Below are 27823 nucleotides of genomic sequence, written 5' to 3' on the forward strand. Positions count from 1 at the left end.
TTTTTTATCATGTATATTGACAGGCTAATGAAATATTGTAAAGATTTTTTTTATTTTGAGCTCTGTGATTTTTGTATGTTTGTTCGTGTGTGTTTGTGAATCACGAGAGAGAGACAGAGAGAGTTCGAATCTTGCTTATTTTTTATTTTATACTTCCTGTTATAATATTTACCCATACATATCTGTCCATATTAATTTCATGATTTAATTTCATTGTTTAGATATTGTTTATGATTGTTGAAGCGTTAATTCAATATCTAATATTCTGAAATTAATTTGAAGATTAAGCCCCAAGTCATGTTTTTCCAGGACCAGGTTACCAGTTGGAGTTACATGCACCATGTGTAAGATTAAAAAAACATGAACTTTCTAGTCATAATGTTTATCATTTTAACCAGTTAACTACCTCACTCTGGAAAAACAAATATTTAAAAATTTGGCCTGAAAACTCGTCCTTGAAATATTGATCGATTTTAATGACCCTCATCTTGGCAAAAACTCTCAAATTTGGGACCTCTGTGAAGTCCCAGGTTTGAGTGTTTTTGCCAAGATAAGGATCATTTAAATCGGTCAATATTTGAAGGACAAGTTTTCTGGCCAATTTTTTAAATATGTTTTCTCCCCGAGTAAGATAGTTAACTGGTTTTTAAATGCATTACTTTTGTTTGAGGTTATGTAAATTGTAATGATTTTTCATCCTGTTTTAAATATTTGTATGCATTTATGAATTTTTCGCTTTGTTATTGAGCTTAAAGGCTTTGATTGTCACTGAAAACGTTCAGCTAAATTTTTATTTTATTACTATGTGCAGATCCCCCCTTCCAAACGTTTATCCAATTTCACCCTTACTGTCAATTCGGCACATCGCCACCTTAATATTAATATCTGACACAGGCTTTATAAACACAGTAGTAAAACGAACTAATACAATGATGTTCATGAAAAAGCATTCCAATATACATGATATTGCTTTTAGCATGCCAGTGCCAGGGGACATGTGACAGTTGTAACGTGGTGAGTTGAATTCTCCTCAGGGCATGGGACATTGGTCATCCCTGGGCTGGTAGGTTCTTCAATGACCCACAGTCTTGCTTTCTCTATTTCCGCTTATGCACTATGTCACCTGTCCTTTCCATTTGGCTTTGTGTCTTTGTTCTGGAATGAGACCAATTCGTTTCCATTGCTGGATGGGGTCTTCTGACTTCTCATATGGGACGAGAGGTCAGTTCCTGATGTCTTCTATCCCCCTAATTCACTATGTCTTTTATATTTTTCTTCTTCTTTGTTCAGGCAACAAACGCCATCATGCTGACAATAAGTGCTCAGAGCGGTCGGGAATTGTTCATGACTTGATGATGTCACTATTTCTTTCCATTTGGCTTTGTGTCCTTGATCTGGAATGAGACCATTCGTTTTCATTGCTGGGTGGGGGTCTTCTGATGGTGGGCAGGTGACTTGCCGATGTCCTCTATCCCCCTAATTCACAATGTCACCTGTCCTCTCCATTTCGCTTTGTCTCCTTGTTCTGGAATCAGACTAATTCGTTTCATTGGCTTTCGTATGGAGTTTTTATTTTTAAATTTTTCTTTTTAGCTAATAACAAACAAAAACATGATTATTTACAATATTTTTTCAACAAAACTAATGTGCATCTAATTTACATATTACCTGCATGAAAATTATATTGCTTGAATTCTTTTATTGTCCTAGGTATATTATGAGTGAATGAATGAAACTGTTGAATTCGATCTTAAATTATAGATAAACTATAATTACATAATGAATAACACTGACTTCAATTTTGTTTGCAAATTTTTAAATCGCAGTTTTTCGTCTTCAATAGTGACCAAATAGGTGAAAAAAAATGCATTACTCTGGCCCCAGTGATGTTTTCTTGAATAAAGTACTTAGAACTCATTACTCTACTCACTGGCTAGTGAGGTCTTTTGTCTTCCCGAAGTGGGCAGGGAACCACTTACTGTGACTTCTATCCTTCTATACCTGTTTACCAACTGCTTGCTGTCTTTGTCTTGGAATGAGATTATTTGGTTTTGTCCTGGCCCTGGCCGGAGTCCTAGATGGGATGGAAACAGTCAAATGCATAGTTGTTGTTTTGGGAGATGATATTTTGATCCTTGTAAATCATCTCTCTGTTATGTATTATTATATTTGTTATTTTGAATGTATAATGTAAGCATTTGAGTGTGTTCCTCTTTGTTGGATTTTGCGTTTGTGTCCGGATGAGACTTATAGGTGATCTGGGACATTGGTGGTATGCTCTTGGAATCTACATCTGATCCCTATTTGTTCCCAGTTCTTAGTTTTTCTTGGGTGTTTTAATTGTAATTCTAGAACTTTTTACTATCCCATTTTCTTCCTTGTTACTGGCGGTGATATAACCTAAATGTGTTGTAAGCGCCATAAAACCCTTAAAAACAAACAAACAATTGTCGGAGTACTTGGCTGGGTGGGAAGCATTCAAATGTATAGATAAAGTTTTGGGAGATGATTTATTTTTACCATTTAAATCATCCCTTTTTGTTATATATTGTAATATGTTGTTTTGAATGTATAATGTAAGCATTTGAGTGTATTCCTCTTAGTGGGATCAGTGGCGGGATAAGACTTTTAGGTGATCTCAAACCAAGTACATTGATAGTATCCTCTTGGGATCTCCATCTGTTCTTACTTATTCTCATGGACTGTTTAAAAATTGTGAATTTATATTTTCCTTTTTCTGGCAGAAAGTACTTTGAGATAGACTAGCGTCCTATCCAAAGGGCAGCAAGCAATTGCTATTGTCCATTTCATGCTGTAGAAGCCGGGATAGATTTCAGCTCCATTGGCCTATAAGGACTACACAGGGTCAAGTTGCCTTGGTTTTACATCTGTTCAAAACCTTGTTATCTCTTCTATCCGCCAATATGATTCGTCCTTTACATGTGGCTTTATATCATTATTCTGGAATGAGTCCATTAGGTTTAGCCTAGACCCTGTCTGGAGTCTTTTTGTAGGATATGGGTGTTTGCAAAATGTTTTTCCAAGGGAATGCTCTCTTTCAAGGTGCCAAATCACCCATTCGAACCCCAGACCCAATCTCAGTCATGCTGTGTCATATTTGTTTCTTTTTGTTTTTTTAAGCTGTTATGGCGCTTTGAACAGGTTTAGGTTATTTCAGCACCACTAAAAAGGAAGAAAATGGGAAGTAAAATTCTAGATTAATAATTAAAAGCACATGAGAAAAAGTAAGACAAAGGGGTAGCAGGATCTATTAGGCCTGGTGAAATTGAAAAGTATTTAGTTCTTTGCGATAGATTGGTATCCTATCCAAAGTATAGCAAGCAATTGCTATTGTCAGTTTCATGCTATAGAAACGGGGATAAACTCTGGCTCCGTTGGCCTAATGCCCCGAAGGACTTTTTTTTTTTGGGTGAATCTGCCTCCTTTTTTATTGAGCTGCGAGAACTTATCTCAGTTTCAGTGGGTTAAAACAGACAGTGTTTTTTAAACAGACTGTGATAACTTCTACTCTAGGCAACTGCATTACAAATATATCCCAACTGGCTGAATATTAGACTCACTATTCACTGACATCAAGATTTCCTGTCGAATGCGATTTCAACAATTGGTCCAAATACCTTTTAGTACAATGTTCAACTGATTAAACCGAGCAGCCAACAGTCAGCTATCAATTAAAACTTTCCTTATCACTCTCAGAGCAAAGTGTAGAATTTCACATTAAGACATTTCAGAGGTAACAAGAAATGTTGACAATGTAGGTGCCTTCTCAAATAACTTTTCTGGGTTAAAGTTCACCCAGTCTTTGAACTTGCTCGGTGTATCAGTCAGTCCGCCAAGTTTGTGTTGAAAATAGAGCTCATTAGCTTAACTGCGAGCTCGCCAACAAACTTACGTGGTGTTTGTATGTTGACCCCATGACCTCAAGAACTCATGTTTTCGGGTCCTTATCCCTAGTTTTTATTCTCTATTGTCTTCTTGCAGTTCATTTCTTGTTCTTGTCAATATAGGTGCCTGCTCCACTCATTTTTTCCGAAATTTCAGAGATACTAATCAACTATTATTTTGTTCTCTTCTTTACTGAGTTCTTAGCTAGAGACAACTGGTTGGACTTTCTCCAACCTTTTCATTAGACCTTTGATTTCGTTTTGTTGAAGTAAAATAATGGAAACAACAACAGAGTAAGTAATAAATACATTACAGATTTATTATCTCTCTCCACTACAAATATTCACAACAAAAGGGTTTCATTCACGGTGGTTTTATGCACGGTAAAAAACTCTTACACAAACATATATTCATCATCAATTCTTTCATTCAATTCAATCCTTGTACACTCAATTCATTCACAGACCAGCCACTGTATCAACCAAAAAATGCGGGATTTCCACCCTTATTTCTATGATAGATCACTTATTTTATCACCGATTGGCGTTAAATTAGATCGTCCCACAAAATAAACAATTTACACAAATTTTCTTTTAAAATGGTTCTAAAGAATTACGAATTTGGTTGAATAAATCTAACTGAGGCAAATTTTGAATTTGAAGAAAAGAAAACAAAAACAATCTGTATATACACCGAATAAATTCAGTATTAGTGGTGAGTCTGCATTCACTCATTCATTATTAAATAATTCATAGCATATTCTTTCATTCGTGCATAAGTCAACAAGTTAGCCATTCATTCAATAATCAAGAACTCATTTCTTCATTTAAATTCATCAGTCAGCGTTTCAATCATGTAAAATTGAAAAAAAAAAATAATATACAGAACAGAATTCAACGCCATCAGACAGTCGGTTGTCGCACATCTTTCTTATATTTATAATTAATAAAATATATTTCATGACACATGTATAACATCATATTGAAAAATATGTACATTACCTTTGTACAGAGGTATAAAAATGTATAAATATTCACATTCTTTTCTTAACTAGTCTAAGGGCACTGTGATGATTAAACTAGATAGCATCAAATAACTGATTTACAACAAAGTATGTTTGTGAGGGTTGATCTGACAATAGGTCATTGATGTGTTTGAGGGTTTTATTTGAAAACAAGCATGTAAAATTTTCTGCGGATACTCTCCTAAGGTTATTTCTTCTTTATTCTTGCATACCACCTTTGGTGTAGTTTTGCAGGTAATTTTAAGGCTTAAGAGTAAGAGCACCATAGTTTCCTTGGATTTTTTATATGTGAATAGCAGAATGGAACAAATTGTGGTGTTGGTGGCTCCTAGGTTTTGGTAATTTGGTATTGAACAACCTTCCGGTGAATGGATTCAAGACAAACATACATGCACTACTCTCTCTCTCACACACACACAAACACACACTCTCTCTCTCTCTCTCTCACACACACACACACACACACACTCTATCGCTTTCTCTCTCTCAAACACACACAAACAGACACATACATCCAGGCTTCGAAAGGGCATTTAAATCCAATTAATATCTCAGGGATGCCCTTTTTCCGGCTTAAACGGAAAACCAGCTTTTTTATATTTTCCGGCTTTTTTATATTTTCCGGCTGACCTTTGTGAGTTGATTTTATAAAAGATGAAAGCATTGGTTATTTAAAGGCAAAAGTTAAGGGGAAGCTAGATGGATGTATTTCCTTTTCTATGATTTTATGGTGATTCCATTTGATGAAGAGAAGTTTTGCACGAAATATTTCCACATGCTTTTTAAACTAATAAAATTTTCAGGCTTTTCTTATGTTAACAAAGGGCATCCCTGATATCCATATAACTTTTTCCATATGAGATGGCCCAGTTCAACTCCACTTTCTCATCTCGTATTTTTCATTGAGCAAGAAACTTTGTGGCACTGTCAGGGTTATTTCAGTCTCCCCTCCAGAAAATGAACCTAGTGATAAATTTTTCAAAGGAGGAATTTTATCTTTTCATTCATTCATATGTTAAAAATTTTTCTGTACCTTTTGCCTCATTATATTTCCTTATCTCCATTGAATTGAGACCTCTTGGCACCTTTTGTCAGGTCACCACACATCAAGGTGTATCACGACACGGTTCATCCCTCCCTTCACAAATGTAAAAATAAACAACATTACCTTTATCAAAGAGCTACGATTTATAAGCTTTAGGTATAATGGTTGGATTGGATAAAGCAGGAAATCATCATAGCAATGCATAATGTGTTGATGGAAAAAAAAAATGTATATATTTACGTTATATAAAAAGATTATTTTTTTCTTTGTATAAAAGCACTCCCCTGATTCATACCATGATTTTAGTGATGATAAAAAAAAAAAAAAATTGAATCTAATTACAAGAAAAATGTGTACATTAATAATTTAACTTTTAAAAAAATGTTTTATAAACTAAATTAAAGGCATATTTTCTGAGGGTGAAGTCACAAAATGCTATAATTTGAAGTTATTAACCTTTTTTTTTTTTTTCGATTTATGACAGTAAAATTTGATGACATGAAGTCCTAGCTTTTCTACTAGGATTTTTACCCACAGCTGATATCAATACATGCTTACAATGAAAAATGTTTTTCATTTTCATGAACATCCAATGACAGTCAGACTCATTGTTTTCTGTCAATGTGCAAATTCTTTTTTTTTTTTTAAACAAACATTAAGATGCAATATAGACGGGATTCTAGCATACAGAGAAGCTAGGATCCGAATGTGCTAAAATCCAAAGCTCATGGGAGGTAAGTAACATATTCAATCATCCAGCTCCGGCATGTCACATTGCAGAGTGAGCTGGAATTGTGTGTGCTAGAATACAGCGAGTATTGTATTTTAACTGCATTCATACTCCCTAAACGTGACTATCAGGGGAAAGAACAAGGTGCTATTATTTAGAATATGTTCTATTATTTAGAATTTGGATTGTTAGAAATTGATTTCCGTCTTGTCGCAAGTCTTGTTCATGAAAATGAAACGCAAAATCCCTGAACAAGATTTAGTCATTAACTTCCTACACTCTCAGGTCATGGCCTGGTCGTATCTAAACATAGTTAAAAGAAAACATTATGTTGTATAATCCTTTGCCTGGCCTTTTTAAAAAAAAATTATTTCAACAACTTTATTTAGTAAAAAAAAAAATGTTAATGATACATAAATCATGAGTCCTTATTAATCTTATTAGATAAACATCATCGAGATTGCAAAGTTTCATCAACATGTAATAAACCAGTTACAAGAAATGTTAGAATTTATTTTGCTTATGAAAAAAATAAAATCCCCTGAGTTGATGGTTAAGTATTCTAAACATGAATTCATTGAATAATATACAATTTAATACGCTCCATCACCATAAATGGACATCGGAAATGATGCTTTTGAGAAAAAGCCTTTGAGTCAATATTAACAAGTCTAATAACTGATTGTAAATTATGGGCTTTATTATCACTAGTTGGTTGTCATGAAGTTTATTTTTGTACGCATTTCAATATCAACAACCTAAGTTACCCATGTGGAAAGATTACAGCCAATTTTGCTTTCTTGAAATGCAGTTGAAGGTCAGATTTTTAAAATACAACAATCAAAACTTGGAATATATTTTTGACTTATTTTCCAGGGGCTTTGTTGTAATAAAAGAAGAAAATACCATTAATATATATACTATAATTTCTTGAAATCTTCATCATGGATAAATTGGTAACATTTACTTTCAAACATATTTCTCCATTGCTGCAATATATTATCCTAAATTATGAACTGAAGATTGATGATAGCAGATTTAAAAGCCAAAAAAAAAAAGAAATACCAAAATAATTCATCTTTTAATGTGCTGAGTCAAGATTGATGCAGACAAAGGCACTTTAAGAGAAATGTTTTACCTTCATTTTTGACTCCAAATATTTTTTTTAAAATCACAGAAACAATGGAGTCAAAAAAAAAAAAAAACCAGAACAAAAAATCCTGGAGGTCTTTTCAATAACTAAAATGTCTCAAAAAGAGATAACCCGAAACGTCGAAAATATTTATGATTCAAACTATTAAAATAAATACCTACAGGACTTCATTTAATATCTTGACTGAGGTCAACTGATTTTTTTTGTCCCCTGCCAAAACAGTGATAATAATTAAGTCAGACACTGATTGAAATAGTTTGTCACAAAATGTGTTTTTAAAAAAAAAACTCGTTTATATTTTGGTTTTTAAATTATTAAAACTATAGTCCTTTTTTTTAATATATGAAAATCGGCCATGAATGTTATTGCTCTGTATATTCTTCGTAATAAAGTTCAACATTACAGCGAGAACCAGTGGTTATGCATTCATTTGTGCTCGTGTTACTACAGTATTCACTGAATTCCAGCACACTCTCGGGAGGAGCCTAAAAGGGTGCTGGAATCCAAGTGTGGTGAAATCTGAAGCTCCTGGAAGGCAACAACTTATCGTATAGATAAAATTTGGTCACCCAGCTCCAGTGTACCGTATTGCAGACCATGCTGTAATTCGGCATGCAGCGTGTACTGTTGTCCTTTGGAGTCAAGAGGCCCGTAAAGATGTATTTAACTGGTGAAATGGTGCTCACTACCCTATGATACATTCCACCATATCCAATTTAAACCTAGCTGTCCACTTGCTGTGTGTACAGGGAAGCAAAAAAAAACCCGCTATTACTGCAAAATCGAACTAAGTTGGTTTGTATCTGAGTGCCGTCCAAGTATTTTGTTATATGATGGAGCTCTAAATATAAACACATAATTAGTGATGTATCTAGATATTTTTTTTTTAATGACGGAAGGAATTTCATTGTAAAATGGGGTCGCTTTGTGTTGTCCATATATGACATCACATTCAATCTTACCTTTTTAAACTATAAAGACTATATTAATAAAGTAAAATGAATCAAGTAAACTGTGGAACTAAGCATTGAATCATATCATTTTAGTCTTTAACGTGGGATAATAAAGTTTAACAGTGAAAGTTGTTCACGGATGAAAATGGTTTTTGCCAAGAAAATAAAATGTGACCCATCGCCTTAATCTGGTAAATGGTGCAGTGGATCAGTTACTGAACAAAAAAAAAAACAAAAAAAAGAAATTGAAGTCTTCTTAAAAACTGGAAGGTTACACACAAAAAAAAAAGAAAAAGAAAAGAAATTCGTAATTCTGGTCACTAGGGCTTTAAATTAAAATTTCAGCAACTGATCCACCCCCGTAAAATACAAGCTTGAGGTGACCTGTGACAGACTGGTGATAAAACACAGTGGAATCCTGATGAAGCCAACACCACCAGACCAGAAAGATTGGTTACCTTTAAGTAAGCAAGGTTGACTTTACCCATTATCAATGGAACACACCTAGGTAAAGAACAGAAACGTTCGGACCAACTAGAGGTGTTGATTTTAAGTATAAGCTGAGTATTGACTTTAACCGGATTCCACTGTCATCATTAATGCCCTTTTCAATAAGCTGTATGAAATGACGTAGACTTGATTTTAAAACTTTTTTTTTTCCTCTTGAATAAAACAAAACCATGAATAAAGCTGTAATAATATCAGACACAGAACAAATAAATAAGAAGAAAAAAAAGTAGTAAGACTTGAGAATCAAAGCGTTTGTTCTTATCTTTTAAATTATTTTAAAGATTTGGAAAATAAATAAGAACAAAACAATATTCCCTTTACAGAACCTAATCACACAATGCATTCGACAAATTCATAAATCACTTCATCAAAGATCCTCAAAACCTTGAAACACACCAAAAAAAAAGATTAAAGGAAATCTAATTTGTTTAACCATTCCAAATAATATCAGCCAAAAACATTTATCTTTGTGCGACTACATTGGATGGATCATGAAAAGCTTTTATAAAACAATCAATTAATTGAAAATTAAAAAAAAAAAACAGGAAGGAATTCACATTGCAAATCCAAAACAATTCATAGAATTTAAGTCTTTTAACACAAGGGAGAAAAAAATAAAATTTCAAAGGTCCTTATAGAGTAAGATGTCAAACAATTTTTTGCATTATGAATAAACGAGTAGGTGAAAAATTCAGGTGAGGATTTCATCAAATCCTGTAACAACCGAGAATTCCATTTGTGACCTATTGCCTCAAAACGGTATTAGGTCAGGGTGAACCAGATGCCATAAAAATGATATTTCAGTCACCCAAGACCAGAATGTGAGATTTTAGATTTTCCTCATGAAAGAATGGGAGTCCCGAGCAATCGGATGATAGTGAGATTATTGTCTAGCCCTTCTGTCCATCAAACAGTGATTGGGTAGCTGGGTCTGTTAAATCTGGCAGAAAGTACTTTGCGATAGTCTACAGTCCTATCTAAAGGGTAGCAAGCAATTGCTATTGTCCGTTTCACGCTTTAGAAACTGGGAGAAACTCCGGCTCCATGGGCCTGACAGCTCTGAAAGACTATTTATTTCTTTAAATCAAAGAATTCATAGTCTTCAATACAGCATATAAACATCATTTTCAAAATTATGATTCTCTGCATCGCATCGTTAGATGACTAGGCATTCCATGAAGGAATATACATAATCCATCAAACAACCGTTAGATGTCAACAGGAATCTCCCTTGTTGTCCAAAGTAAGCAAAATGGGAGTTAATAATCTTGCTAAAGGAAAAAAAATTTTAACGAAAAAGTGCCTGAAGCGGGGCTCAAACAGTACAATGCTCTAACTTCTATGCCACCTCGCTATTCTTACCTCCCCATACATATCAACATGAGACAAGTTTTGATGTCTTTGATTGTAATTTATGTTTTAAGCTTTAAAACTGATCGACCTGACATAATAGTGTTTTGAGAGTCACACGTGTAGGTGAGCTTTGCTATTTGAAATAGCATTGAACAGATCTGTCAATATGACACACAAGACTGGAACAGCTTAAGTGGGTTAGGGAGTTTCAATAACTTAATCACATCCAAACTGAAGTAAAGAGTGGGCAGGTTCCATCTATCGAATCTCTTCATAAACTGTTTGGATTCATTCGTTTCGTTTCTTTAAAAGTTTAAACGATGCTTTAACATTTATAAGGCAACTTCCGTGCCTGATACAGTCGACTCCTTTCAATGAAAAGATCAATCGACTTTTAGTTCGACAGGGTGGGTTTGGCTGGCTGGTTGGTTATTTTGCAGAGTAGTTGTAGGTTGGTTTACACGATGACAATCCGTGTTTTCAATCACTCTACAGCAAAACCACACGTTTCCTCTACAGCACATGTCAACTTTGAAAGGAATTTTTCGAAACTTTCATAGGGTGGGATGTCAAGACGATTGAAACTGGGGAGAATAAAATTGTTAACAATTTAATACAATAATAATAATAACAATAATATTAATAAAAATAATAATAATAATAACAATAATAATAAGAGGAAAAGATAATGATGATGGTGATAATGTTAATATCAATGATGAAAATAATAATAATAATAATTATCATTATCATCATTTCTATAGTTTTGTTTTGTTTGTTTTTTATCATTTTTGGACATGTCTTGAAAACATTCAGCGCGACATAAACACTTTTCGTGGCCATAACAAATATATCTTATTTATTTTTCAATTTTTAAAATAACAAATACCATATGATGTCAAAAAAAATAAACAAAAGGAAAAACACCAGCGAAAAATGTTATACTTATGTAAGCCATACCAGGTATGTGCCTTGGGCAGATTGTCTGTATTGATATCAACTTGGTGGATGGTGAACAGGCGAGGACCAGCCGCTCCAGTAGAACCTGACAAAGTCATATAAAGTCATTTGAGAAATATAATTTGGTTTGGTTTAGTTTTTGTATTTATTTTTAGGGGCTTCACTATGCTAATATTCAAGCTCGAGCAAGCAACGGATCCTGCTGTGAAGGATACACCCAAATGCTTACAAAGTACAATAAATTCAAAACTAAAAACTATAACAGAACATAACGGAGAGATGATTTACAAGGGAAAAAAATACCATCTCACTAAAAATTTACAAGTTACAAATTTGACAGCTCCCTTCTCAGTTAAGGATCACTTTCAAAGCGAGTAAAAAAAAACAAAAAACGACTAAAATCAATCCAGAACAGACAACAGAGAGCAGCATTGAAAGATAACACAGATAAAGGGGGATAGAAGACAAGGCAAAGTCCATCAGTATGTCAAAAATAAACATCATCTTCATATTTAGCCATAAATTCAGTATATAAAAAGACTGTTTGTTGAGAAAGAAAAGCAGAAACTAATTACCAGTCTTGGAAAAAAGTTTTTAAAAAGCCAATTACCACCGATCCTTGCTATAAAAGGGGGAAAAAAGACGCCCTTCTGCGCAGGTCTTCTTCTTCGCGTTCTGCGCAGGATGAGATACCATCTCCTAGGCATTCCATGAAGGAATATATTATATAATCCATCAAATAAACTCATCTGATGTCAACAGGAATCACTCATGTTGTCAAATTGGGAGATAATCTTGCCTAAGTAAAAAAAAACTAAAGACTCTTTCCTCAAAACTCTTTCACTGCACTCATGTGTAAAATGAGTGAGTACCTATCATCCTTTGTCAAAAATGGTAAAACGTCTTACAGGCCTGTTTTATCCTATATTACGTTTCATTTGATTTTAGCTCGGGACAATGTCAAAAAGGACTTTGAGTAAATTTAGTGGATATTGCACTATATAAAAGCTCTTTGTTTTTCTTTCTTTCTTTTTTTTTTTTTGGTTTTGTCCGTTGTTAGGGTTTTTTTTTTGGTTTTTTTTTTTTTGGCGGGGGGGGGGGGGGGGGGGGGGTTAAGTAAAAATGACAGTTGGTAGACATTTCTAAGAACATTCTAAACTCTAGCAATTTCAAATAAAAGATAATATGGTTAAAAATGCATTTTCTAATGAGCAGTTATTGTCCGAAATCTACCTTGAAGAGCTTTGAACCCCTGGAGTGGAACCCTGGAGCTTCCAGTAACAAACTGAAGTAAACGTGCCCTCATCTCATCATCAAAGTTGTCAACTGCCCTCCAGAACCACCGCACAATGTTTGTCTCAGTTGAGCAATGTTTGAGGCGTGTGTACTTCTTCCAATCATCTAGGTCTATTTTGCCCAAACCACCAATCATCAGCTGAAAATGATGGAATAATATATATATATATATATATAGCATTCCTCAAGACTAACATAGGTAGAAGCTATGGCTAAGACACCAACTTTGTAATGTAAACTAGGATGATTTTGCCCAATTTGGACGTGTTTTTGTTTTGTTTTTTAGTTAATATTGACTATCATGAATTGGGATATGAAACTTGTGGAAAACACAAAAATAATAGACCTTCAAAGCTTTAACTTTCAGATAATACAGATAAAACTTGATAATTCTGGACATATGAAAATAGGGATGACTTTGCACCACCAAACCATAGATGAGAATTACATCCAGACTCTGTGTAAATATAAAATAATTGCAAGCTCTATATATTCCATATGTCTCACATTTTACCATTCTAAAATACATCACAATATGAACTACATGTAAAGCAAAAAAAAATTTTTTTAAAAAAGAATAATAGTTCAAGCGACTTAAAAAGTACGGGAAAATACAAAGTTTTACATCCCAAATTTTTGTGAGTTTTTAACTTGATTTTAGACTTCAGCAAACCTTGAGTGAAGAAGTTAGTAAATTTAATATAAGAATGGATAAATAATAAAAGGAATTTTTTTTATTATTTTACCTCTAACTCCCTCTCATCAAATGTCCGTAGAAGATTTTGTGGGATAATCTCATTGAAACCTTTCTGTAAAGCCAAGAACTGTGCCTCAATACCTCTCATAAACCTCCATTGGACATACAACCTGAAAAAAATTAGAGGGGGAGGGGAGGGATGTATAAGGATAGGTGTGATGTTTTAGACAGTTAAAGGCATGAGCAACGCTTTCGGATCACCTCTCACAATGAAAAGATGTATTGAAATTACAAGTGTTATTTTGTTGGGGTTTTTTTTTTTTTTTGTTTTTTTTTTTTTTTACGCTGCTGACCATGGGTAAATTTTATCTTTCTAACTCAAGATACCCAATACTGCCAAAATAAACTATGATAGTCTTTAGGTAAAAAACTGTTTACTTTTGATAAATGACTTCTCATGAGAATCAGATGCATTTAGTTCTAACTTTATTATCTGTTTTTGAACCAATCAAACTTCAATAAAGTCAATGGTGCAAAAACTTATTTGGACAAAACTACTTTATGCCATGTATAAATAGTTACTTTGCATCTATTTCAATGAAATCATTTCTACATCAAAATAAATTTAGAATATTAAAAATAAAAAAAAGTTTAGTTACACCCAGCAAACAGCTCGCATTTAAGCTTGATCTATTCAATTCTAATCAAAAGTTGCTCGGAGAAACTCACTTGACATATTCCTTTTTATTGTCCTCTGTCAAGTCAATATCTTTACCACCAGGTTTCAGTTCATGTTCTTGCACAGCACCGAAAGAATTGTGTTCCACAGAAAACGTATGATCCAATACATTCTCAATGTTGTTTTCCCTGTGAAAAGACAGAATAGTTTGAATAGATAGTATGCAGATGACGTCACTCAGGCCTTTGTTATTGTTTTTGCCATCCGCATTTGTGAGTTGTTCTCACTAAACTGCATTAACCAGACTATAAAAGTTCATGGTTACACAGAGTTTGTGTGTTGGTCCGTTATACTTCCGGATGGCAATGTTGTGAACTCCTTGGCCAAGCGCATTCTATCTATACTGACTGTCCAAAATAGCTAGAGGGTCATTATATAAAAAAAAATAAAAATTTTATTTTCAAAAGCATTAACCTCCAAGGATCAACTCCAATAGCTTGTGGATAGGGTCTACAATTTTTCTCACATTTTACAATTCATTTTAACTATCAAAAACTATCCAGTTTGAATAGTGACCGTCCAAAAAAGCTGGAGAGTCATTACGAAAATGCCTTTTGGAGAAACAAGCCTAATAGCTAGTGAATGGGGTCTATAACTTTCCTCACTTTTTATTCATTTAAAACTATCCAAGTTTGGGCGAAATCTGACTTCTGTTGATAATTTACACTTAAAACTCAATTAATTCATATATGACTAAGCATGACTAGAAAACAAATAGAGGCACAGTTAGTTTTGATCGGAGTGATACATGTACAATACAAGCCTGTTTAATTTTCTGCAACTGGAACTCATCCTAACCCCTCCTTCGCTCCCCCCCCCCCCCCCCCCCCCCCCCCACACACACAATCATTCTTCTCAAAATAAGATTACATAATACATGTTTGAGGTGGTGGGTGACAAATGACTTGTGATATAAAGCAAAAATAAACAATTAAATACCAGGAAACACCCCTCCCCCTAAAACACACACACACACACACACACACACACACACACACACACACACACACACACACATATGCGTTGTGTATGATCAAATCCCAACTCACAGCATCCAACATAAACTGTTGTGTAGATGAGGGTCGACACTTTCCAAGTCGTCCAGGTTGACTGCCTTCCCCAACAGTTGCTTGTAGAAGGGCATGGTGAACCCACCGTCAAGGTAATGGCTATGGAAGATGGCCATGCCAATCACACGACCCACAAAATGGAAGTAGGACAGGTGCTCCTGAAGAAGGAAATCGCAACCGGAGTCAATTATTATCATTATTACCATTTTCATCACCATCATCATCATCATCATCATCATCATCATCATCATCATTATCATCATCATCCCCCTCCTCCTCCTCTTCTTCTTCTTCTTCTTCTTCTTCTTCTTCTTCTTCTTCTTCTTCTTCTTCTTCTTCTTCTTCTTCTTCTTCTTCTTCTTCTTCTTCTTCTCCTTCTTCTTCTTCTCCTCCAACTCTTGCAACTACTACTACTACCACTACTACTACTACTACCACCACAACTACTACTACTACTACTACTACTACCACCACCACCACCACCACCACCACTACTACTACTACTACTACCACTACTACTACTATTACTACTACTACTACTACTACTACTACTACTATTACTACTACTACTACTACTACTACTACTACTACTACTACTATTACTACTACTACTACTAATTCTACTTTCACAATACTAACGACAACAACAACAACAACAATAGGCACATCTGTAAATGTATATAGTACCCAAACATCCACAGTCTATGTACTTATCAAAAAAGATCAAACAAAACTTACAGGATTGACCCCTGAGTCTGGATTGATTTGTAGTGTATAGATGTCATCTCTTGAATACTGGAAGAGGCCGTAGTAAGGATTCAACATTTCATGGGACAGAAGATAGAACCACTCTCTGTAAAAATAAATGATGAAAGACAAATAAGAAAATCATAACTTTTGTCATCCAAAAAAAAAAAAATAATAATAATATTTAAATGGTTACAAGTTGTGAAAACAAAACAAAAATGGAGTTAAAAGTCATTCTGCCATAATTAAATTGGGAGATCTATGCTCTGGAAAGAAAAAAAAATTAAAATTTGACGTAAAATGATTTATATCGGTACTTTGATCATATCAATTTCTCTAACATCAGATAAAAATTTAAATAATGAATTCATTGTTTGTGGGTACCTTTAAAAAAATGTGGGAAATGAATTTAGATACTCATATGCTGTTTTCTTGTTGTTATTGAATGTTAATATTAAAACATATTTGTAACTTTATGATTCATTTTGGTAAAACGAGAAAGCAACTTGAAATTCTTTGCAAGAGTTAAAGCAATATAAAAATAATCTATAATAAAAATGATGCATATGAGAAAAATTAAACACACTGCAATCAAGCTCATGACAAGGGAAACGTGAAAAAAAAAAGATTAGAAGTCCAATTCATGCCAGGACAGTAACAGTAGCTTGCTACCAATTGGCCAAGATGGAGTAGAACCAGCTATCTGTTGCATTGAAAACGGAGTCTGAAAAAACGTAGCTACATTAAGTTTCCATTCACCAGACAAAACTTCCATTATCCCTTCTGCCCGTACCCCTGTGGAATGAGCTGTCTCAAGAGGTAGTTGAAACTCAGGGTCCAAATCTTTCAACACAATACTCTGAATGAAAGCCTGGAGACAATTCTAGCCAGTTTCTATCATGAGTTCTTTTATATATGACGTTCTGTGTGTTAAGTCTTAACTGTAAACATGGACCGTTGTGTTGATCCTACCGAGTGAGGTCACAACGTGTATCTGCAAGGAAATGTCTATTTGAACAAAAAATATGAAGATTTAGAGACAAGCATTCTCTCTGTCCCCTCACCTTGCCACCCCTCCATAGTCCAACCCTTCTTCTGCCCTGAATTTCACCATCAATTTTTTCCTTAAATCTTTGGACTTCATCTTCATGACTTGTCGATAGGAGTCCTCAAACACCTCCTCTCTGCTGACCTCCAGTCTACAGTGGCCTGCCTGGGGCTGCAGGGAACTCATCTCCTGCTTCAGGATCTTCAACTTCTGGACCAGATCACGCTTGTACTTGGGCAGATTGGGGTGCTCGTTCTCTTTGTCTTGCACAGGGTTTTTCCTTTTGTGATAAAAATGTTAAAACATTTCCAGGTAAATATTAAACTCAAATGTCAGTGTATCTCATCCAATCAGTTATCTCACTCACTTTAATTATTTATCTAATTATTATTTTTATATAACTAATGTTTCTGAGAAAGGATACCATCTTGTTGCATTGCCAGCAAACAAATCAACTACAAATCAAGCATAGAATTCATAAATTCTAAAGTCGATCAAGGGCAAGAATAATGAAGTCTGGAACACTATAAGGATTAAACGGCAAATAATTAAATTAAACCATCTCTGATAAAGGCCTTAAGAAATCTCTCTTCAGTTGATACCCCCCCCCCCCCCCCCAAAAAAAAAAAAATAGTGATTGTAACACCTTCCAAAATCCTGCTTTCTTTAATAGAGATATATTAGCATTAGACATTAGGTTGACCGTTCATTATAACCAACAACAAAAACAAGCACAGTCTAGTACATTCCTTTTCTAAAATTATCTATACTCTCCTTCTGGTGCATTGTATTGTATTGTATTGTAAAAATACCAATAAATCTCAATACACAACATAAATATTATGTTAATTTTTACTCACAATCTCTCCTGAATCCTGTGTAGATTCTGAGACAGTCGTGGGTCAGTGAATTGAGTGGTCCTGTTATTGTGGTCTACGTAATATACTCGCCCACTGTCTGTCCTTCGAACTTCCCAACCATCCGGAAGTGTTCCTAAATCTTCTTCTCTAACATCAATTTCTCTGAAATAATGCAAAATAAAAAAAACAAATTTAAGATGAAAAAGAATCAAGAGGAAGCAAAAACTGGGTGTGATGTTCATTCAAAATGTCAAGTCTGAAGCGCTAGGCAAAGTAAAAAGAAAAATACAAGAAAAAAAAATATCAAAAAAAATCAGCCTAACTTGACTGGGGATCGAACCTCAGACATCCTGATTACTGGTCTGAGGTTCGATTGTCAGTCAAGGCAGGCTGATTTTTAAGGTGTTTTTTTTTTTTCATATGTTTCTTGTTGCTTTGTCTGGCAGTTTCCAACACATGTTTTCAGATTGTTATCTTACACAAGTGTCTGCTCCCTAATTTGTTCCTTTGATGTATTCAAAGCGGCATGATCTTTAATTGCTTTTGAGGGTTGGGAAAGCCACATAGATGGGATTTAGAAATATGAGTTTCAGCCAAAAACATTAAATGGGGTGTCTGAAGAGATGATACCACAGCCTGGGCATACAAATGTCTCTCTATGTGATCTATTGATGTGACCATCATTTAATGCAAATTATGAAGATCATGGAATCCATTTTAGAGGGATTTTTTTTTAATGACCAAAAACTCTCATTACTTAAATTTGAATGAAAAATAATACATTTAAAAAGAATTCTTTCATCATATAGCAATATATAATGTATAAATTTCACAATAAAAAAAAGAAAAAAAAAAGAAAGAAAACAAAATCTGAAGCCAACAGCAGCACGGAACATGGCGACTGCAAAAGGTGCCTTTATAAGTTTCTTTCAACAGAGACGACGCTGTGAGTGATGTGAGTAAAGAGTGAAGAGCCTTTTCCAATGACTCAAGATTTGCCAGGCTCACAGCAGAACTTGAACCCTCGACCTACAGATCACATATCGTGGTCATACCAAACGAGCTTAATAAAATGCTGCCAACATTTTGAAAACCTACCTGGGTACTCGTGGGTCGTGCCAAGTACTGACACCGGTTCTTGTATGGAGAAAATAGACTTGACCTTGTTGAGTAGTGCGTTGTTCTGCCATTAGTAGAAATAAATATCACAAGATTAATGTTAAATTTCATGAAAAAAAAAATGATGAAAAAGTATGTCACCAGCTCTAGTCTTGAAAAAATTAATCCCATGCAATTAAACGGGGAATTAGTTTCATTCTTAGTTCAAAGAGAAGCACCTGAAATACTTTAAAACTATCTAGACATAGACAGGTGAACAAAAAGCATTGAATTAATTGAAAGCCAATTGATAATTGGTGAGAAGATGTGTGTGTGTGTGTGTGTGTGTGTGTGTGTGTGTGTGTGTGTGTGTGTGTGTGTATACATATATTATATCTCCTATCAACTCACCATAACCGTCAGGCAGCTCCACCGCATCGTGTAACTGTGCTCTATTCATGTAGTTCCGGTGGCGTGTTGACCTCCGTCTCACAAACTGTTGTGGTTCAACCCGGCTGCTCCCGCCACTGCTGCTCCCATTGTTATTATTATAATTATTACTATTACTATTATTGCTGCTGCTGCTGTTGATGTTGTTGCTGCTGTGACTACTACTTCCACCACCACCACCACCACCACCACTATTACTACTGCTAGTTACTCCTTCCTCTGCTCCACCGCGCAAATTGGCACCGCTACTGCTATGACCGAGACTAGCCGTGCTGCTGTTGTTGCTGTGATGAGAAGAGCTGTGGTGGTTGCTGTTACTGTGGTGATGGTGGTTGCTGCTACTGCTGTTGATGTTGTTGTTGCTGTTGCTGCTACGGCTGCTATGAGAGTTGGCACCAGAGGTAGGAGAGCCGATGGGATCTGAGCGAGGTGGACCCATCATGCTTCTTGGACGGTTGCTTTCTGTGGCAGGTCTGTGAATAGAATGGCCAAAAAAAAAGAGTGTTTACTCAATTTCAGATATACTACAAATAACCATCGTGTCTTCATACTTGTATTTGTTTACTCGCAATTGTACTATTCCTAATCCCATGAATGTGTCAAAATACAAACAATTCCAATTTATGATGCTACTATTGCTATCATTTCTTAACATTTTAGCATACTTTCACTTATTTACATACTTTGGATTGCATACTTTGGACCAAATTGAACATTCTAAACACAAAATTTCCAACAGATTAGCAGGCCTGCAATTCTTTTTTTTTTTTTTTTTTCAATATGAAGTAATTTTTGGAAAAGGCAATGTGGTATACAGTGTGATAACTGGCTGATAACTCTATGAAACACTGTTGAATATTACGGGATGGTAGAAAATATATATATAAATGTCTGTGTATCACACCACCATCATCATCATCATCATCATCATCATCATCATCATCATCATCACCTTCATCATCATTACCATCATCATCATCAGCATCATCATCATCGATGCCTTGGTCAAATAATTCACTTTCAGAAATGACTTTTCGTTCCTTCGTTTCTTCGTCAATTCATTCATGTATTGATATATTCAGTCATTCATTCAAAGAAATGACAAGTTGTATTCATATTGCTGAACAAACTTTCAAAAATGATTTTTCGTTCCTTTGTTCCTTAGTTCATTCATTCATTCCTTTATTCAGTTATTCATTCAAATTAATCAAACCTGCACTCATATTATTGAGGGTTTGTTCAAATTCACAAAGGAATGAATGATTATGGGGGAAAACGCATTGATCAGTCAAGAAGAATTTTAAGTTTACCTGGTGGGTCTTTCCCACTGTGTAGTTCTGGTGACATGGTTGACATAATGCACACGCCCGTTGGCCGTTCGTCTCTCCTCCCACCTGAAGTAAATAATAATAATAATAATAATAATAATAATAATAATAATAATAATAATAATAATAATAATGATAGTAGTAGTAGTAGTAGTAGTAGTAGTAGTAGTAGTAGTAGTAGTAGTAGTAGTAGTAGTAGTAGTAGTAGTAGTAGTAGTAGTATAGTAATAGTAGTGGTACTAGTAGTTGTTGTTGTAGATGATGACAATGACGAAGATGTTGATGATGATGACGATGATGATGATGATGATGATGATGATGATGATGATGATGATGATGATGACGACGATGGAGATGATGACGATGAAGATAATGATGATGACGACAACGAAGATGATTATTTATGAAGTGGACTCTCTCTCTCTCTCTCTCTCTCTCTCTCTCTCTCTCTCTCTCTCTCTCTCTCTCTCTCTCACACACACACACACACACACACACACAAACACTCTCTCTCTCTCTCTCTCTCTCTCTCTCTCTCTCTCTCTCTCTCTCTCTCTCTCTACCTCCCTCACCCCATCCCATCCCAAACAAACATCACTCCATCTCTTTCACTTTTTTCCCCATGGCTGGATGAGCGAGATAACAATGATACAAAATGTATTGGAGAAGACAGGTGGCGATAGAAAGCCCGTCATTATCACCATGGGACGGACCATCAACATCATTCCTACCGGATGACGATATGCTACCAACGGGAGAAAGGATTCAATTAGACACCACTATCTCTCAACCTCAACCCCCCTTACCACTCTGTTACACTCGGGAAAAACAAACAAACAACGTATTCAGAATTTTGGCCAGAAAACTCGTCCTTCCAAGTATCGATCGATTAATATGGCTCGTCTTGGCAAAAACTCACAAACCTTGGACTTCGTGAAGTTCCCGGTTTGTGAGTTTTTGCCAAGACGAGAGTAATTTTAGTCGATCGATCTTTGAAGGACGGGTTTTCTGGCCAAAATTTTAAATATGTTTTCTCCACAAATACGGCAACGCTGTCTCTCAACCCCGTCCTTGAATGAGGAATCTCAAGAATAATAAATAATAAAAAAGGTAAAAAAAAAAAAAAGGATAGTGGCCAGAGATGGTAGAGATGAGATGTTAAGATTGCTGTTGACGTCACAAAACTGAAAGTATATTATTATGTGGTCAATATTCAGGTTTAAAGAAATCTGTATACATGTAAATATTTTGCCAGCCAGGACTGACCATCTTTTCACCGAATAAACAGCTGCGTTCTCAAAGTTAAATTCTCAATTCAGAAAAGTGAGTGGAGCAGGCACTCATGTTGGCAACAACAAGACATGAAGTGAATAGAAAAGTGCCAGAAGACAATAGAGAATAAAATTTTTTTCGCGGCTTGGTGGGGTCCGAACCTGCGACCTTATTGGTACGACAACTCCGCCTGGCAGGTGAGAGCGTGGCTCCACCGTGTGAGCCATCCACGAACACTCGTTTCAAACTCAAAGTCATTACTAGATCCCTCTCTCACCCACTTCTTGAGACCGCCGATTCGTTCGTACACCACCATCGCGAATAATTCTGACCAGCAGTTAAGCCCAATAGCCAATATTCTCAACACAAACACACAACATAGAAACGATTGAGACATTGAGTATGCTCCGGTGCATGGGTGAATTCTCAATTCAGAAAAGTGAGTGGAGCAGGCACTCATGTTGGCAACAACAAGACATGAAGTGAATAGAAAAGTGCCAGAAGACAATAGAGAATAAAAATTTTTTCGCGGCGGTGGTGGGGTCCGAACCTGCGACCTTATTGGTACGACAACTCCGCCTGGCAGGTGAGAGCGTGGCTCCACCGTGTGAGCCATCCACGAACACTCGTTTCAAACTCAAAGTCATTACTAGATCCCTCTCTCACCCACTTCTTGAGACCGCCGATTCGTTCGTACACCACCATCGCGAATAATTCTGACCAGCAGTTAAGCCCAATAGCCAATATTCTCAACACAAACACACAACATAGAAACGATTGAGACATTGAGTATGCTCCGGTGCATGGGGTGAATTCTCAATTCAGAAAAGTGAGTGGAGCAGGCACTCATGTTGGCAACAACAAGACATGAAGTGAATAGAAAAGTGCCAGAAGACAATAGAGAATAAAAATTTTTTCGCGGCGGTGGTGGGGTCCGAACCTGCGACCTTATTGGTACGACAACTCCGCCTGGCAGGTGAGAGCGTGGCTCCACCGTGTGAGCCATCCACGAACACTCGTTTCAAACTCAAAGTCATTACTAGATCCCTCTCTCACCCACTTCTTGAGACCGCCGATTCGTTCGTACACCACCATCGCGAATAATTCTGACCAGCAGTTAAGCCCAATAGCCAATATTCTCAACACAAACACACAACATAGAAACGATTGAGACATTGAGTATGCTCCGGTGCATGGGTGAATTCTCAATTCAGAAAAGTGAGTGGAGCAGGCACTCATGTTGGCAACAACAAGACATGAAGTGAATAGAAAAGTGCCAGAAGACAATAGAGAATAAAATTTTTTTTTCTGAATTGAGAATTCACCCCATGCACCGGAGCATACTCAATGTCTCAATCGTTTCTATGTTGTGTGTTTGTGTTGAGAATATTGGCTATTGGGCTTAACTGCTGGTCAGAATTATTCGCGATGGTGGTGTACGAACGAATCGGCGGTCTCAAGAAGTGGGTGAGAGAGGGATCTAGTAATGACTTTGAGTTTGAAACGAGTGTTCGTGGATGGCTCACACGGTGGAGCCACGCTCTCACCTGCCAGGCGTTGTCGTACCAATAAGGTCGCAGGTTCGGACCCCACCACCGCCGCGAAAAAATTTTTATTCTCTATTGTCTTCTGGCACTTTTCTATTCACTTCATGTCTTGTTGTTGCCAACATGAGTGCCTGCTCCACTCACTTTTCTGAATTGAGAATTCACCCCATGCACCGGAGCATACTCAATGTCTCAATCGTTTCTATGTTGTGTGTTTGTGTTGAGAATATTGGCTATTGGCTTAACTGCTGGTCAGAATTATTCGCGATGGTGGTGTACGAACGAATCGGCGGTCTCAAGAAGTGGGTGAGAGAGGGATCTAGTAATGACTTTGAGTTTGAAACGAGTGTTCGTGGATGGCTCACACGGTGGAGCCACGCTCTCACCTGCCAGGCGGAGTTGTCGTACCAATAAGGTCGCAGGTTCGGACCCCACCACCGCCGCGAAAAAATTTTTATTCTCTATTGTCTTCTGGCACTTTTCTATTCACTTCATGTCTTGTTGTTGCCAACATGAGTGCCTGCTCCACTCACTTTTCTGAATTGAGAATTCACCCCATGCACCGGAGCATACTCAATGTCTCAATCGTTTCTATGTTGTGTGTTTGTGTTGAGAATATTGGCTATTGGGCTTAACTGCTGGTCAGAATTATTCGCGATGGTGGTGTACGAACGAATCGGCGGTCTCAAGAAGTGGGTGAGAGAGGGATCTAGTAATGACTTTGAGTTTGAAACGAGTGTTCGTGGATGGCTCACACGGTGGAGCCACGCTCTCACCTGCCAGGCGGAGTTGTCGTACCAATAAGGTCGCAGGTTCGGACCCCACCACCGCCGCGAAAAAATTTTATTCTCTATTGTCTTCTGGCACTTTTCTATTCACTTCATGTCTTGGCGTTCTCAAAGTTAAGCTTTAATGGTTTGAACTGCACTTTGCGAGACTCGCGTACAATTTCTGAATTACACCGTAGTAGATAATATTATTATATCCTTGAACTCTGTGCCTAAAACCAATCATGACTCGCGACTTCTTTACGTCATCCGGTTCCTAGCCTAAAATGAAAATATAATTAATATACACTGTACCTACAACAACGTGTACAAATAAGTGCACAATACAATGACCTACAAGAATCCAACAAGGGGTCGGCTTCGATAGAAAGGTATTCTTAAAACCAGTTTATTTGATAATATTCTTTAATTTTTCTTTTAAAAATATGTTTTATTTGCTTGTACGTATGTTTGTTTGTTTTGTTTTTACATAATAAATCGTTTCCTTTTAAGTTCATTTTCCTTAGGATGTTATTACTTCTGGTTTTACCAAAGTCAAATTACATAGACTTGCTAATCAACAACCATAGTGATTTTTATTTATTTATTTTATTCATTCATTCATTCATTCATTCATTCATTCATTCATTCATTCATTTGTTCGTTCGTTCATTCGTTCTCATTAATTCCTTCATTCATTCATTCATTCATTCATTTATTTATTCATTTATTTAATTATTTATTATTACTATATAATATATCTTCTTTTTTCTTTATTTATTTATTATTATTTTTTTTTTTGTTGTTGCCTTTTTGGACATTACCAAAAAGCTTCATTCATATCTTTAATACAAGAAACTGATAAATCCCTAATTTACTTATAATATAATTGAATCAGGCTATCATGGGGCAAGAAATTTAGAAAATCCTTTGACAGCTCATGGCATGTCCTGATACACAAGATGCTTTATTCCTAAAAGAATATCTTGAATAAGTCAAAATAAAAGAGAAATAAAAGCAACGCCAAAAGCTAAGGTTACTTCACTTCATTTGTTGTCGTCTATGTTATGTTTACTCATTTTGACAAAATTGCATATAATAATAAGTAATTTCATACCCTTCGAGTGTCAGCTAACGATAAATAGCTCTATGTATCGACGAGTATTATATTCAGAAGAACAATCATCTTTTTTCAAGATTACACAATAAATTGATGTTATTATTAAAGACGACGACAATGACGACGGTGATGATGACAACGACGACGAAGAAGAAGAAGAAGAAGAAGAAGAAGAAGAAGAAGAAGAAGAAGAGGAAGAAGAAGAAGAAGAAGAAGAAGAAGAAGAAGAAGAAGAAGAAGAAGAAGAGAAGAAGAAAGAAGAAGAGAAGAAGAAGAAGAAGAAGAAGAAGAAGAAGAAGAAGAAGAAGAAGAAGAAGAAGAAGGAGAAGAGAAGAGAAGAAGAAGAAGAAGAAGAAGAAGAAGAGGAGAAGAAGAAGAAGAAGAGAAGAAGAAGAAGAAGAAGAAGAGAAGAAGAAGAAGAAGAAGAAGAAGAAGAAGAAGAAGAAGAAGAAGAAGAAGAAGAAGAAGAAGAAAGAAGAAGAAGAAGAAGAAGAAGAAGAAGAAGAAGAAAGAAGAAGAAGAAGAAGAAGGAAGAAGAAGAAGAAGAAGAAGAAGAAGAAAGAAGAAAGAAGAAGAGAAGAAGAAAGAAGCGGTAAGAGAGGTAACAAGAAGATAAGAAGATAAAGAAGAAGCAAGAAGAGACAGAAGCAAGTAGAGAAAAAGAAGAGCTACATGCTGTAATTCTCAAGTTACGATGAAATACGATTATGTAATACTTAACAATTAAGAAACAACATGTTGATGATGAAAGTCTAGTATCTTCCTGTCTATTTTCCTACTTGTATGCATTAGTTTCCGTTATTGGGAGTGTTTTAATTATGATGTTTCTTCTTTTCTTTCTTTCTTTCTTTCTTTTCTATTCTTTTTATAAAGGTGTGTGTGGGGGGGGGGGGGGGGGGGGGGGGGGGGGGGGGAGGCGAAGGGAGGAGAGATTGGACTTTTTAAGGCGCACGGAGAGGGAGGGTGGGGTATTTAATTTCTTCATTCATTTGTATCAATAGAATTGCACAATAGGGGGTAGGGAGAAGTGGTAGCTCAATCATTGGAGAACTCCACGGGTACGTAGTTCGCAAAGGGGTCCTCTCATCCACTCCAAGAGCCCTATATCTATACGCTAAGTCTAGAAGAATAAAACTTATTTATCTCTATACTGTGTTAGATTATAACAATATATTGATTCACCATCTGAAAAGGTGTGTATGACACATGACCATTATAAAGCACAAAAAAAAAAAAAAGAATAAAAACGTTTTAAAAAATCAGCCTTCTGGGAATCGAACATCAGATCTCCTGATTACAGGCCAGACGCTTTAGTACCAGCATTGCTAATATTCTTCACAACAGTTGACGTTTCTATTGTGAACCCTTTCCGTCTTTTATAATTATAAATCCGTTTTAATTTGTTTGTATACATATAATACGTTTGTTTTAAATTCTATTGTTATTTAGTTTCTATTACAGCAGTGTGCGTATGATGCAAAAGAACCCACGATAACCTTCCACTCGGTGAGTGGATCTAAAGGGTCGGTTACCAAGCTTGGTTAGATGCCAAATATTAAGAAAGGCAAGGCATTTTGTTGGGGGGTTTTTTCCAATCCGTGACACCAGGTAACTGAGCAAGATGTGGCATTGAACAAGGACGACCACAAAAGCCAATGAACCGTAATGGAATGTCGCTGCACACCTTACTACTGTATTGACCTTCGTAGGAGCAATAATAATGCACTGTGATGTCCTATCAATCAACAACATCAACGAAAACAAATAACGACCCCCTCCCCTCCCCCCCCAAAAAAAATAAATAAATAAATAAACCTCAACATGTGTGCTGGAAACAGTGCCAGACAAGGCAGGAAGAAAAAAGAAAAGAAAAAAAATCCCAAGAAAATCAGCCTGCTCCTTAATTTGTCGCATAATATAATATTAAATGTAGTTGCTGAACTGTAATCGACTCTGACTTCGCCCAGGTTTGAGAGTTTTGCCAAGATAGGGTCATTTAAATCGATTGATGAGTTTTCTGGCCAATTTTTTTTAAATACGTGCCTTTCCGGTGTACGGTAGTTAATTAAGTTAAATTCAGTTGTCGGAGCCTGGTTCAACTCGAAAAAGTAAAGAATTGAGACGATGAATCGCATGTTAATATTATGGGG

At 35.9% G+C, this 27823-nt stretch overlaps 1 protein-coding gene across 1 annotated transcript in view; it reads right to left on the bottom strand.

The window, feature by feature from the left end:
- Window positions 1-4200: 4200 nt before the first annotated feature.
- Window positions 4201-27823, bottom strand: part of LOC144972734 (E3 ubiquitin-protein ligase SMURF2-like) — a 101438-nt gene continuing 77815 nt past the window's right edge. Inside the window, exons 6-17 of the mRNA XM_078914320.1 lie at window positions 20950-21033; window positions 19601-20112; window positions 19190-19274; window positions 18092-18253; window positions 17248-17511; window positions 16175-16289; window positions 15416-15594; window positions 14357-14494; window positions 13677-13797; window positions 12868-13069; window positions 11635-11719; window positions 4201-11258 (exon numbers count right to left, since the gene is read on the bottom strand). Coding sequence (XP_078770446.1) covers window positions 11159-11258; window positions 11635-11719; window positions 12868-13069; window positions 13677-13797; window positions 14357-14494; window positions 15416-15594; window positions 16175-16289; window positions 17248-17511; window positions 18092-18253; window positions 19190-19274; window positions 19601-20112; window positions 20950-21033 — 2047 coding nt within the window. The 3' untranslated portion in view covers window positions 4201-11158. The remainder of the gene's footprint in view (window positions 11259-11634; window positions 11720-12867; window positions 13070-13676; window positions 13798-14356; window positions 14495-15415; window positions 15595-16174; window positions 16290-17247; window positions 17512-18091; window positions 18254-19189; window positions 19275-19600; window positions 20113-20949; window positions 21034-27823) is intronic.

The sequence above is a fragment of the Berghia stephanieae genome, chromosome 5 (genome assembly GCF_034508935.2).
Source record: "Berghia stephanieae isolate SIO BIC M18660-M18661 chromosome 5, UCSD_Bste_1.3, whole genome shotgun sequence".
NCBI classification, from domain to species: domain Eukaryota; kingdom Metazoa; phylum Mollusca; class Gastropoda; order Nudibranchia; family Aeolidiidae; genus Berghia; species Berghia stephanieae.